At 50.9% G+C, this 14,723-nt stretch overlaps 1 protein-coding gene across 1 annotated transcript; it reads right to left on the bottom strand.

The window, feature by feature from the left end:
* Nucleotides 1–1,266: 1,266 nt before the first annotated feature.
* On the bottom strand, nt 1,267–14,249 carry TTL (tubulin tyrosine ligase). The gene is made up of 7 exons (XM_064415267.1): nt 13,910–14,249; nt 10,395–10,473; nt 8,491–8,723; nt 5,321–5,456; nt 4,959–5,228; nt 3,923–4,066; nt 1,267–1,696 (listed from the first exon to the last, which is right to left on the bottom strand). The coding sequence occupies exons 1-7, from the start codon at nt 14,064–14,066 to the stop codon at nt 1,579–1,581; spliced, it is 1,137 nt and encodes a 378-aa protein (XP_064271337.1). The 5' UTR covers nt 14,067–14,249; the 3' UTR covers nt 1,267–1,578.
* Between the last annotated feature and the right edge of the window lie 474 nt (nt 14,250–14,723).

Genomic DNA, 14,723 nt, shown 5'->3' with positions numbered 1-14,723 from the left:
TGAGTTACCACCACATTTCACCTGGACTGCAGTGAAGTTCTGACACCTCTGTGCTGTCATAAGGTTAGAAAACCCAAACAATCCTTCCCCCACACCCTCCTCCCTGCTTATCACGCAGCCCCTTCCTGTCAGGATTGTCGGCTGCATGAAGAACTCTGAAATCTCCACCACAAGCAGAGATGAGTACACCAAAATGCTACGTTCTTCTGAGGAGGGCAGAAATTCCATTGCTGATTCACTTCCCATTACATGCAGGCAGCTTGTAATCTCCACAATGTCTTCTTTTTCGTTTGTTATGGGGAACAGGAACTGGTTTCTTTCCCTGACCATCTCTCCCTGCCAGAGGGATGTGCTGGGCTCACACTGCAAATTCAGATAGACTTCACAAGGTGGGACACAAGACAGGGATTTACGTTATACCCGAAGCAGATGTTAGCTCTGAAATACAGAGACCTCAAGGAATGTAACCTCTCCTTCCCCCCAAAGCACCTGATTTCCCAGATGTGTGGCAAACAGGAATGTCTCTCCTGGTCTACAAAACTTCACCCACCTTGCCCCTAGCTAAAGTCAACTTGTGGACTGTGTTCAGGGCAGAAGATTACAGTATTTGTCAAATGGACAAGAATAAAACTGCTGGATCAAATGAGATTTGGGTAGAAAGACTTCAGGTCCAAGCCTCAAGTAAATCATGAAGGGGAAATCTGAGAGAAGAGCCTAAATTCATTGCAGTGCCTCAGAAGAAACTGGGATCAGGTTCCTGCTACTTGCAACACTCAGCACACAAGCGATGCTAGAAATCCTACAGCCTGCCAGTGAGCTCCAAGGGGGTCTCTCTACCTCCTTTAAGCAGGATCCAACTGCCTCAGGCTGGGACAATCACTGATTCAAATCTCAACAGGAAAAGGGATAGCTATAAATAAAGAAAAATGCCTTCCTTGCTTGGGTTAATTCACCACCTGCAGTTCAGCACCCTTTAGCAGCCACTGCCTGGGTGTTCAGCCAAGCAGCTTGGAAAATGACCTAAGGAAACTGACTTCTTGGTGTTCCTGGTTTTAGGCACCAGGAGAGCTTGCTCCTTTCTATGTAACAGAGCAGGAACAAAGGAAAGGAGTCACCTATTTGGAGCCGAGCTAAGGCACTAATGATGCAGTAGGTGAGGAAAGGATAAACGCAGCGGGAGGAGGACAACTCCATCGTTCTCTCCACTCGATTCCCTTAAAAAACCCAATGGTGTCTCTATAGAAAAGGAGGAGCTAATACAGCATTACAGTATCCCTGCTGGGGTTTCATTTTAAGGTTGTTCTGTTGTACTCCCAGAGAGATTTGTTTCAGGTATCAAAGTCACAGGAGCTGTTTCTAAAGTGGATTTTGGTGAATGCAGGCAGAGATATCTGAGCAGCTCTGGCTCATCACAGCTCTGTGAGGATGCCTGTTTTGTTGTTTTTCCCTGTGGTCTCCCAGAAAATATGAAGCCTGTCTCTATCACTTTTTGGCATGTTACTGAGATAAGCCACCAAGCTGTGCTGACCCGAGGGGTGCAGTCTCTCCCTGTTCACAGCGGTGGCACTTGTGTCATCATCACAGCTTGATGAAGATTGAGGATGACTGGCTCATCTTCTGCCCAGTGTCACTGAGGGGGAAAACGCTGGAGATGGCTACATCCACAATTCCTTGGCAGAGCTCTGCATACAGCTTCCTAAGAGATGAGAGAGAGAGGGAGAATCAGATACCCAGGCAGGACAAACCAGCAGAAGCCTGCCCAATTTTTATGTAGAAATGTGTTTTCCCAGCAAGATCTACAAGATCCTATTCCCATTACAAGGAGTTTCAGGGTGGCAAACAGGGGGAGAGCAGTATTTCTTCCACCTACTCCCTGTTTACACCAACAAATATCTTCTTTTTCCATGGTGATAATTCCCAATATTGCTCCCTTTCACAAAGAACCACAAAACCCATTATCTATGTTTACAGTCAGAGGCTCTGGACCCTCAGGCCCCAGACTTGTGACTCCACAAGATGCAAAGGGGCAGAAAACATCTCAGGGCTCCCTGTACCAGCCTTCCAACTCAGGGAGTTGGGATTTACTGCACCAGATGCTGTTCACACAGGAATGTGCCCCAGAGGGGCTGCTCTGATGCATTCCTGGTTTGATGAAATGCTGTGCTGGGGTGCAGCTCAGGGGCTTCACAGGACCTTCAGACATGTGGGATGTGTTTCAGGATGGCACAGCTCATGCACAGCAGGATTAGGGAGAAGAGAGATAAGGTTAAGTTTGAGTTAATAACAGCTTCATTTTCTGCTGGAGGAAATGCATGGGTAACCTCCCTGAATGTGCTGCCATCTGGCACATATTTAGTACCAAACCTGTTTTTCCCAGGATTAACAATGCCTTTTACTCCATGCCACTGGGGCTGTGTGACAGTGAGGTATTTTTTCAGCTTCTGGGAATGTTATTACTTACAGCAGTTTATTTTTTTTTTCCTCTTTAAATGGGAGCTGTGTGATCCAAGTGCTACAAATAAAAACAACTCTGAACAGGAGAAGTCACAAATAGCCAAAACCTACCTCAGCTGCTTTCAATCTTCCAAGTGCCCAACAAAACCCTTGCCCTTCCAAGAGGCACAAAACAAACAGGGCATTGCTGTAATCCAAATCCACCCAGCAACAGCCAAATTCTACCCATACAGCAAGACAAGGAGGTGCAAGGCAGTCATTGCACCATGATGCACACTGTGAACAGGGCTCCCTGGACACAGAAAGCTCCCCAAGCTCTAGCCCTGAAAAAGCTGCTGAACAGGCTGTCTGGTAGGTTTGACCTGCATTTTTTGTCTACTGTCAGTGATGATCTAACCTAATTTAATCAACATCTAATCTGATCAAATTCTAATGCAGCGATGTACAGCCTGTTCTGTTTTGCTGGGGTTTTTAAAAATATGATACAGATGCTCACTTAGCAAAAATTTCTGGTCTCCTGCAGCTGTCTCAGTCATGCAATACAGCACCTCCTGCTGTGCCTACACAGAGATTTTCATGGCTAGGGCTGTTTGGCTGTTCCAGCCTCCCTGTGGCTGCTGGAAGAAGCCATAACTCGATCTCTGTGATAGCAAAAGGGTTAATTCAATTTTTACTGTGCCTGTGAACTCTTAGCAGAGAAACAAGGCATGCAAAGTCTGCTTTCCCAGCAAGGATGCCTGGAAGGTAAGACGACATCTGGCTCAGGAATGCAGGCACAGCCAAAACAAGGACTTAAATCTGGGAACGTGGGGAGGGTTTTTTGGTAATGGGCAAATTGTAACATGCATGTAGTGACTGTATATAAGCAAGACACTTGTAAAATCACATGGACACATTAGGTCAGGAGTTATCCCCCATGTGATTTGAGTAAATGATACCCTTCTTATCACTAAATTGGTGTTAAGGAGTCTTTATTCTGGTTTTCAGAGATTTGGTAACACCTGCAGCATCCACAGCATACTCTGTGGTCCTGCTGCCTGCAAATTTAGTCACTCACTCCCAGCTGCTGCCCTTAATACTACTCATTTAACATGTGCTGATATAAAGAGCAATTACCAGTGGTGCCACAACAGAGGCTGAGAAACAATCTGATTCCCAAAACATTAAATCTGCAAACATAACTTCAACCCAAAAGTAATAAAAATTACCCAAGTTATATTCAAACCCATTTGTTCAAAAACCCAGGTTAGTGCCCCATCCCATGTGGGAAAGAAGCTGGGGGATACCAAACACAAAGACAAGAGTAATGAACCCAGACTGGTACTGGGAGCAGTGTCAGTGTTAGCCTGGAAAACTCCCTCACCATTCACTTCCTTTCACCTTTTTCACTTGGAGCTGGGAGATAGCCATGTTTTGGGTGAGGCATGTGAATGGTGGCACCACAAGGGTGTTCCACTGATTTACTCACTGGGCACATGCTGGGGCCCCATTGACTTCTATCAGCCAGACCTTCAGCTCCTCATCCACCATGAAGTCAAAGCCAAAGAGCTGGAAGCTCTGGTAGTGAAGATGCTTCGTGCTGATTGCAGGCTCTATACACATAAGGCAGCTTCTGTGAAGGGAGAAACAGGAACTCAGGGTTAAGGCTGCTGTGGACACGTTAAGTAAGAGGGGTTGCCCTGGAACTCTCCCAAATTACAAGTTATGTCCAACACATGCCATGATAACCAGGTCCATGCACGTGAGATCCTGTGACTGAAAATCCATGTGGGGACACCCCTGAGTTAACTCACAAAGAGCTGGAGAGCATCCAGCATCCTCCCTCACCACTGGGTCAGGCAAGCTGAAAAACATGATGTGCAATGCCACAAAGGGCTGCAGCAGCTCCCCGGGGAACTGCCACTGGATGCTCATTTGCCTTCAAGTCCCTCAAAGACTATGCTACATCTTTTTAGTGCAATTAACAGCAATGGGGTACTGGCAAAGCAAATTCCTTCATGAAGGACTGCTTTGTCAAGACCTGGATTCTCTGCAGCACTGAGATCTCTCTCCAGGCACTTTCTATGCCCAGGAAGGAACTGGCTCTTGTGGAGTGAGTAAGATGACCTAGGCAACAGCCATGTGCTGCTGCTGGCTGATGGTGGGGGAAGCGTCCAGATTCTGTACACTTGAGTTCACCTTCACTTCCCCTCTATCACCTTTAAGCCTTTCTTAACCTCAGCCTCTCCCAGCCCTGTCTTTTGACCTGCTCTCTTCCCTTTTCACTCTATCCTTCTCCAGCCACAGCTGGCAAATCACAGAGACATGGACACATACCATTGAGGCAACAGCACTTATGGAGGTGCCTTCTCACTGAGCAGTGACATGGGGGTATTCATGGCCTTATCCTAAATTTCTGCAATTGAAACCCTTTCCTTCTTGCTCTGTCTGCTTCCCCAGCTGTGTCCATACACACTCCCTGTCCCTGAGGGTTTTGCTCTCCTCAGCAGCAGGCAGCTGGCTACCTTATTATGTGTTTGATTTGCAGTAAGATGCTACTCTCAAGCGTTGTGTTCAGGGCATCCATCAGATACTGGTTGAACTCCTCGAAGAACATTTCATTCCCTTCCTCATACCGCCCGTAGTTTTTGGAATACTCCTTCTGAATGCAGTGATTGGTCAAGTGGCAGGTTTTGTCCTGGAAATTAGCACTGTTATATGGTTCGGAAGAGGTCCGCAGGACACCCTCTCTGTAGAGGTAGATATTATATTGATGATCCACGAGAACCCAGCTCCTGGGGGACAGGAGAACAAACTCTAGTCTCAGTGGCTCTCAAAGAAACAGCATGAACAAGAAAACTGGTATTACACAGGCAGAAAAGGTTACCTGATGTCAAACTTGCGATGCCCTGGCTCTAGCAGCAGAGGATTCTCCAGGTATTTCTGAATCACGTGCACTTGTCCCTGCTCATCGATGAAGTCCAGGAGCTCTGCAGCCTCTGAAGAAATCAGGATCCCTTCCCCTGGCACAGAAAGTTGAAGACAAAATTAGGTAGAGGGTCCTTCTGCCTTTGTTGGAGCTTTGTCAGGCCCCAAGTGTCTCATTAGCCCAAAAAGCGACATGCAAGAACCTGTGGCCCCAGGGTCAAACAGTGCCCAAGCAATGCCACAGTCACTCCATGGGAATGAATCTGTGGAGAAGTCACTTTCTTGCCATGCCACAGGCCTCTGGCTCCCCAGAAACCAGGCCTGATGCAAATGGGAATCCAGGGGATCTGACATGCCCAGGGCATGTCTGTAGGGGGTGGCTGTTGAGGTGTGAGATGCACAGCAGGCAGGGACCTGGGAAGCAGTGAGGCAGCTGCTTGGCTTGGGGACATTCTGGTTTCTTTTATGTCATTTTTTTTCCTTCCTATCTAGGCTTGGCAGGGGTAGGAGGATGTGGTGCTTGTACTTGGCACTTAACAAATTTGGTTTTGTTTTTCCCTGGTTTTCAGCAGTTTAGAGAGAACAGGGAGTTTGGCACATTTTCTCTAAAGATTTTTGCCTTTCTTTTTTATTTGAGGAGGGAGGTTTGTGGGGCTTTTTATCCCAGACTCAAGACTTACTTTCCCTGTCTGGCTTCTCTGGCTGCCAGAGGCAGTCACACGTGCACATTTGTGCAGTGTTGCCCTGCTCACTGAATTCATTTAAGTTATTATTAAAATCATTGCTGAATAAGGAAAAGTACTATTTTAAATTGTTCATCCATGTACTCAGTGTTCCTGCTGTGGAAGCTCTTCATTAAAAAAATGAACTCTGCCATTTAAACACTCCCACATTTTGGCTGAAGCTGTCACTGTTCATCTCTTGCAAGAGTCCAAATAGCAAACTTCTGTTGCAGAGCACTGAAGAGAGACCATTTTCCTTCTGGGATTTCATAAAGGAATGGCATGGTGCCAGAAGGGATAATCCAGCTCAGGTAAAGTTATCAAACCCTCCTCTGGCACTATGCCTGCTCTTGAGGTATTAGTTTCCTGGACTAAACCTGATTACTTAGTCTTAATTTTGTGCTGAGTGCTTTTGAGGAAATACTGTGCAAAAAAAAAACCCCACTCTTCAAGGGGGCACCAAAGAGATAACAGAGGTTAGAAGCACAGGGAGGGTTTGACAGGATCATTCAATGAAAAATGCCCCTAGCTGTGATTTCTGAAGGTTGCTGCCAGCACAGCCCTGCAGGTACTCCCACTGCTCCATCCTCTGCTCAGCTTCCCAGCCCTACTGTTCCAGCACACTCTACTGAAAGGAAATCTGAAATTAAAGTATTTTCCCATGATTTATGCAGAGGGCAAGATTTTTTAGTCTCCTAATCACAGCAGAGCAAGGCAGAGCCTTGCACTGGCACAGTTCAGGCTGTGCACTGGGGAAAGGAGGGAAACAACATCCCTAAGCCAGCAAAGCTGCTGCAGTGGGGAGATCAGCAGGCACCTGTTCCACACTGGACAGATGGCAAACCCAGGGGAGGCTCAGTTTGACTGTGCACCCAGGCAGCAACCCAGTGAGGCAGCAAAGCAGCTTATGTGGGGCAGCTGTCAAAGAAAACACCAAAACCTCCAGCCACACTTGCAAACCCTTAAAATGTTTGAGTCAGGGCATCCTAAACCTTGAATTTTCCTGTTACTGATGGATGACTAAGCTTCTGTTAGACCTGTCCCAAGACAAGGGCTGTGCCTGAGCTGTATCCTTCTTGGTAATTAGCATGAACAAGCTTTCTTCTTCATCAGAAGTAATCTCCAGATATATAAAACTTCCCTCTAGAAGATTACCATGAGACTCTGCTTTCCACTTTAATTTGCAGCAGCACAGTGATGAATACAAAAGGCTACTCTGCTTTAGTGCAGAAAAGAGGGGATCACACGTGCACAAAGTATCTGAGAGTCTGAACCTGCTCAGCCTGCAGCAGACCACAGCAACTGCGTTTCCCAATGCCCAAATGGATTTTTTTGCCAGTTTACCACACAGAAACACATTCTCACACTGGCATAACAAAAGGACTCATCTCCCCTTCGTTCCTGATGAAAACAGGGATACTCTCCCAATTCTTCTTGGTGACACAGCCAAGAGAGCAGAACAGAGAGGGAAGCTGGTGTAAAGGACAGTTTTATCGTGCAGCCTCCCTGCAGCCAGCTCTGGCTTTTGCATTCTCTTTTTTGCAAAGCTGCATGCAAAGTGACTCTGCAAACATGAGTAATACATGTGGGCTTGTTCTCTCTGAAAAGACCAGGTCCTTCCTCAGGCTGGGCTCTGCTGCACACACATCCAGGTAAGTTTTTAAACACAGCCATTCTAATAATGTGCCCATGATAACACCGTAACTGACAGAGAGCACACAGTTACCAAAGCACTGCATTTACAGCTGTGTCCAGCTATCTCACAGCTCATTATTTCTGCAGAGTGAGTGATGGAATGACCCTGGAACAAGGAAGGACACATTACCACTTGGGTATCTGTTGTCCCATTCAGATTCAATGGACAGACAGACACTGCATTGATTTTCTTTGCTCTGGTACCTTCCCCTGAGGCTTGGGTGCAATTGTGACGTACTGAGCCCGTGGCTGCTCAGCCAGTCTGTCAGTGTGACCATGGGCAGGCCACTGGCACCAGGCACATCAGTCTGGTAGAAAGACAAGCAGGATTTCCACCCAGGAGAAGGCAAGTTAAGCTGCAGCATGGGGAGTTGGGCTCCTTGTCCTTGAAGGCTACTGTCCTGCCTGCTGACTGCCTCCCTGTACCCTGCTCTGCTCCCTCTAACCTGCTCTCCACATTCCCCTCACTTGCTGGTCCCTGCTGCCTTCTCCCCACAGCATGTTCCTACATATTGAGGTGCATGTGTAGAGAAGTGGAGGCCCTTTCACTACTGTGCATGTCCTGCACACCACACTGCTTGTCTGGCACGGTCACTGAAGCCCTTGATAGACAGACCACACATCAGCTCAGCTCAGCCAAACCCTGTGACCCTACAGATCATGTAAAGAGTGAGGAATAATGAGAAATAGCTCCTGGTGCTGGAGAATGAACCTTTGGCACCAGCTGAGGACTTGGCTATCCACACGTTGCCTTCTTTGCCTTCCCGCCGCCTGTTGTAAGCTGCCAGGAACACTTCCCGCTCATCTGTCCTTGAGTTGTTGATGAGATGGCGAATCCCATTCTGTGCTGGAGCCACTGGGGTCTTCAAGTTTGTTGGGTAAATCACATAGGACTCGGGGAACCACGTGCAGGACTCCGATAGCTCAGGGCTTGTCTTGATTAGCCTGGGTGAAGAGAGACAGGCTGTTAATCTCCAGTGTCCCCACCTGCACGGGGCTTATTTAATAAGGAAAAATCATCATTAGCTGGGCTCTTTTGCTTGATGATGAATGGCAGCTCATGGACAGTCTGTGCTGTTTTTCTTAGATCCTTGAAATTACGGTTTTCCTAAAGATATCATGGCAATCCCAGCTCACAGCAAAGCACTACTCTTTGAACCAGAACCTGCATGTTTTCATTAAACATTTTACTGACACCATGGATATCATGAAACTAACAGCTGAGAAGTTTCCACATAACTAAAGCTGGTGGTGCATTCCCTGCATCTTCTCTCCACAAGGGAACTGAGGAGATATTTTTGCTGACACGGCTCAGGGCAGGAAGGATGCTGTGATCACAGCTGGAAAAAGGAAAGCCAGAGCAGTAATGCTCTCTGTGCTGGTGCTCAGCCCTTGGTCCCATTCCCACTGAGATCGGACCTGGTGCTCCAGCTGTGTATGAAGACCACTGGGAAGCCACAGAAAGCAAGGGCACAGTTACATGTTTCACATCCCAAGGTGTCTGGAATCCCTCAGGCACATCTCTCCTACCAGTAATGTCTGGAGACGGCAGCAAATTCCTGTTAGCAGAGCTCAGGCCTGTTTTCTTTCAAAGTCAAGGGAGCTGCCTGCCTCTCCAAATGCCTGTGCTTTGCTTAAAGCCAAAAGCAGAGTTCATGAGGTGCATTTGTGCCTCTCTGTTGAGATGGCAGTGAGTCAGTGGCACTTTGGGAGCCCTGAGGAATGTCATTTGTTGTCCTGTGGGTTCCTAAGTAGCTTGATGCATGGCTGACCCCACAGTTAAAAAGGTCAGCCAAGCTGCAGGATACAAAAACAGGTTTCAGCACTCCAGGTAACAGGCTAAAGAGGAATTCATCTGAGGAATGCTCTAAGTGCTTGTTTAAAAATACTCTGCCACCTTCTGACAAAAACCATCACCACTGCCAGGAAAGTAACTGGGAAGAGGCTCTTTGCAGAGGAAGGAGAGGCCTTGGATCAGCACACACAGTCTGCAGGACTGCATTAGTGAGAGGCAGCACAGACTGTAATGGGCAATCAAACTGCTGAAGGAGACCAAGAGCTCTGACATACAGATACTCTAGTGGGAGCAGGGTTTGCACAGGGACAGGGTTATTTACCATGAAAGTTCATCCACATCTCCCCAGGAGACCCTGGCATGGCAGGTCATGCAGAAATAACTCCCAGAGCTCTTCCTGGAGATGTCTCCAAGCATTTGTTTGACCAACAAATCTGATTAGCTAAAGGCACATTAGTGTCTCTTCTCTGTATGAAACAGAGAATAAAAGGAGAAGGTTTTAATTAAATGTCTACAAGGAAAAAGAGCAGATTCGTTTGGGTTTCTTTTCCCTTTTGATTTGGCTCTAATCTGATTCAATACACTCCATGGTTTCAAGTAGATACGACTCAGTGGAAATGGCATTTCCCCTGAGGTTACAGAGAGCCCTTTGTGCACACAAACAGCTCTAGAGACCAGCCCAGGAGTCTGAAGGCAGCACATGCTAGGACACTCCCAGGGCAGCTGCTCTGTGAAATACCCTCCAAACAGGTTCAACACTCAGCAAGGGTCAGAAGAGAAGCTTCTGCCAAGCCCATCTAACATTTCAGTGAATTTCTTACTTCACCAGAGATGCTTTGCGGCACAGCTTGTCTGCTCCCCTGTAGTAATTCACCAGCTGCACAAGTCCAGGTTCATGGCCTAAGAAGGGGAAACAGAGGTCAGACAAACTCCTCAATGAATAAAGGCAAAACAGCTGCTTGGTGCAAAGGACCTGTGCAGTAGGGGGAAAAAAAAAGGAGGCTGTTTCCTTGCCCTGCATTACAGAAACAGGTTGTAAACTGGTACTAGTTCCTGTGGTTTCTTTCATTTAGTTACAAAAAAACATGCAATCTGACACATCCATCTTGCAAAGGAAAATAATTTTTTCCTAATTCACAGTGGGAACTGGCAGGTGTTCTCCCTCTGCTGGTGTAAGCTTTTAAGAACCACGATTTCAGTTACTCTTAAATACCGGTGGAGGATGCAGGGAAACTCACCCCGACACAAAGATCACAGCTTAGCAAAGAGCCTTTTTCCTTTGTCATGCACAGCACAATTCCCTCTTGGGCCTGGTACCACAAAACACTGGGAAACACTGAAAGACTTGGAATCTTGCAGTGTGCAACAAGACCTGCTGGATACCTGAGGTGAGAATGAACCTCTGGGAGTCTCTGCTCCAACCTCTTGTCCAAAGTCTGAGTATCTCTAAAGACAGATACTAAGTCCTTGTCCCAGTGCCTGGCTGCCAACCTGTGTCCCCTTAACTATCCTGGTGGTCCTTCCTACACTAACTCCAGATGTTTAAGCCTCTCTTGCACTGGAAAGTCCCAAACTGGTCCCAGTATCCAGCTGTGGCCCCAGCACTGACAGAGTGCTACCTCCTTACCAGCACTGGGCTCCACACCACAGCCTGCCTGCCTTCACCTTTCCACAGGGCAGAAACACCTGTGCTCAGATGGAAGCTCTCTGAGAGGGACCAGAATCCTGAAAAAGGATTTAGGGTTTTACTTATCCTCCTTGGTGTTTTCCTGGGAAAAATGGCCTGGAGCAAACATTGCCTTAAACATCAGACAGCTGCAAGATCACAGAGAGTGAATATCTATTTTCAGCCTGAAAGTCACTTCCCTGACCTGGGTCACTTTTATTCACAAATCTTTAAATACAAGGTAGCTGAAAACCATCCTGCAGAAAAGATCTGTAACTTCAGGCACTTCAAGTTGCAGCCAGCACAGGCAGGTTTTTTTACTGAAACGAAAATAATAAAATCCCTCAAATATTCTTCTGTTTCCAGTTTATCCTGGGGAGATGCAGCCTCACCGGGCTCCTGAGCATTGCCATGGAGCAGTGGGCTGCAACAGAGAGCTGGGTGGCCAGCAAAGAGGGACCACAAGGCAGGAAGGGAAACTTGTGGGGCGTGTTGTCAGGTCTGTAGCATGCATTTAGGGGGATTAAAAAGCTGCCAAGTCACTGACCAAAGTGGCAATCCTTTCCTGGCCAGCAGAGCACAGAGCCCTGCATCCCCTGCTACATGAGGCCTCTGCAGCCTCTTCCTCCTTTCCATCCCCTCAGCACAAACTGCTTTTCTCCTAGATGAGGACACAGCTTAATTCCCCCAGGAATTAGGTTATCAGTGAGAGCCAGAGAGGTCCCTGCAGCTGGGCAGAAGCAGTGGTGCATGCTGAGAGTCCCCACTTCTCTCCACAATCCAGCTTAGGCCCTGAGTAATGCAAATCCCTGCAGTTCCCTGAATTAATGTCTGCTCCCACCGAGTAGAGCCCTTAGGAAAACCAAGCCAGCTTTGATGCAACAGTTGCTCAGGAAGACGAACCAAAGAAGATAGAGTTTCTTGAAAAATGCACCAAAATAACCATGTTATTTTTGGTCTGACTCTACTGATTTCAGGCAACCAGTTCTTGCTATAGGAGGATGGTTTAAAGATGCCAGTGCCAAAACATGGCCCCTCTCCATGGGTTATAGACATGTCATGGCTGTGAGAAATGGTTTGAGTTTTTGGGCATCCCATGGCAACACATGCTGAAGGGCTCAGGGAAGCCCTTCCATCACCCCAGGACACTTTTAGAGGATGGAAGGGGTTAGTTAGAGATGGCCACAAGCCCACCACAGCTGGACGTGCTGTGCATGCAAAGAACTGCGCTTGTTCTGCAATGAGGCCTGATGCTCACAGGTCCTCCATGCTGGGCAAGTTAAAGCACAGGTCTGCCTGCTGTGCCTGCTGCCAGCACATGTGAGCATCCTCACTGCCTGAGCCTCTCCCGGTGCTTCCCTGCCCGCTGCAGACACCCCGACAGCAGGAGGTGACCAGATGGCACTGCCATGTGATGGGGACTTTCCACTCACAAATGTGGAGGAGACAAGGGAGAGGTGCTGGAACTGGTGACTTGTTAAAAGCAGTCAGAGATGGGTCTCGGCTGCAAGATAGGGGCTGCAAAGCCATCTTGCACCAGAGCTGCTGGAGTGAGGGGGCTCTGCCTGTTATGCTGTTTCTGCAGCCTGAAGCAGTGCTGCAAAACCACCCCAGAAAGAAAGGAACCAGGGCCAAGATGACAGTGCAGCCCTGCTCCCTGCCACGCCCTGCAACGCTGCCAGGGCCTGGCTTGGCTCTGCTGCCTGTGGGCACTCTCCCTCCCTGCTCCTGGGCTCTGCACCATCCGGCGGGGCAGAGGGCCAGGGCGGCTGTGCCATGGGGCAGCAGCGAGCACGGCAGGCAGGGGACAAACCCACACAGGGCAGCTCCCAGAGCCCCGTGTGGTGGCAGGGTGACAGTGGGGGCCAGGCAGCAGGGGAAGAGGTGGTGGGGCAGGGGTTGTAGGGGGTTCTACACACACAGGGCCTCTGGAATTACCCACACCCTGCTCCAGGCAGGCACAGTGCTGTCACCCTCACCAAGCCCTGCAGAGGCACATCCCCACCAGCCCCAGCTCTGGAGTGAAGGTTTGGCCGTGCCTGGCTTAGACCTGTTCCGCCTCCTGTCTCCAGCAGCAGAAACACCCGCACACCATGAAAGCCCAGCAGCGCCGCAGTGTCCCTGCCCAGCAGCAGGGACCCCACAAAGGCACGCAGCCCGTCCGAATCCCCCCGCTGCGGTGCAAGGGCCCCCAGGGGAATGCTGCAGGAAAAGGAAGGCAGTCCTGGGCTGCACCCAGAGCGGGCCGGGATCTCAGCTCTGCCGCATGTCATGGGGGGGTCTCCGGTGACCCCTGTGCCACCCCCGCCCTTCCCACTGCTGCACCACACCACAGGCCTCAAGCCGGGCGGGGTGTTTGGGGGCCCGGTGCAATCCCTCTCCGGCAGCTCGGGGAGAGGCTCCCCCGAGCCCCGGCTAGCGGCAGCAGGGCCCGCAGAGGGCCGGCTGCACGGAGACCCCGCGGAGCCCGAGCTTTGTTCGGCCGCCGGGCCGCGGGGACAGCGACAGGGACAGGGCGGGGAGCGGGGCCGGCGGGCACCGCCTCCCGAACCGCGGGGGCTCCGCCGGCGGCGGCGGAAAGCTGCGGAGACCCGCGGGGACAGCGGGGACGGGAGCGCACAGCCGCCGGCACGGACCGACGGGGAGCGGGGAGCGCCGGAGGGACCTTACCCAGCCTGCCGAAGGGGAGCCGGTTCCTCTCGCCCAGCATCAGGTTGAAGCGGGGGTTGTCCCTGCGGAGGCGCCGCCACTGCCCGCTGGCCAGCAGCAGCCGGCTCACCTCGGCGTACACGCTGCTGCCCTCGTCCCGCACCACGAAGGTGTACATGGCGGCGGGGCGGGGGAAGGGGCTCCCCGCCCTACCCCCGGCGGCTCATGGGCCCCGCCGCAGCCCAGGCAGGGCCCTGCGCGGCCGCCGCCGCCCGGCCCGGCTCCGCATGGCCGGGGCCGCCGCCCCCGCGCACCGCCCCGCAGCCTGCCCAGGCGGGGCCGACCCGGAACAGAACCGCCCGCCCGAGCCCGGGCCCGCTCCTGCCGCCGCTCCTCCCCGCCCCGTGACGCCGTGCAGCCGCCGGGGCGGGGCCGTGCGCCCGCTGGGGGCCGGGCCGGCATCTGTCACCGCCCGGGATCTGTCGCTGGCCGGGGTCTGTCACCGCCCGGGATCTGTCACCGGTCAGATCTGTCACCGCCCGGGATCTGTCACCGCCCGGGGTCTGTCACGGGTCAGATCTGTCACCGCCCGGGGTCTGTCACCGGCGGGATCTGTCACGGGTCAGATCTGTCACCGGCCGGGATCTGTCACCGCCTGGGATCTGTCACCGCCCGGGGTCTGTCACCGGCCGGGATCTGTCACGGGTCAGATCTGTCACCGGCGGGATCTGTCACGGGTCAGATCTGTCACCGGCGGGATCTGTCACCGCCTGGGATCTGTCACCGCCCGGGGTCTGTCACCGGCCGGGCTCTGTCACCGCCCGGGGTCTGTCAC

The sequence above is a fragment of the Passer domesticus genome, chromosome 3 (genome assembly GCF_036417665.1).
Source record: "Passer domesticus isolate bPasDom1 chromosome 3, bPasDom1.hap1, whole genome shotgun sequence".
Taxonomy (NCBI): Eukaryota; Metazoa; Chordata; class Aves; order Passeriformes; family Passeridae; genus Passer; species Passer domesticus.
The sequence above is the reverse complement of the archived record's forward strand: the minus strand, read 5'-3'. Positions and strand labels throughout refer to the sequence as shown.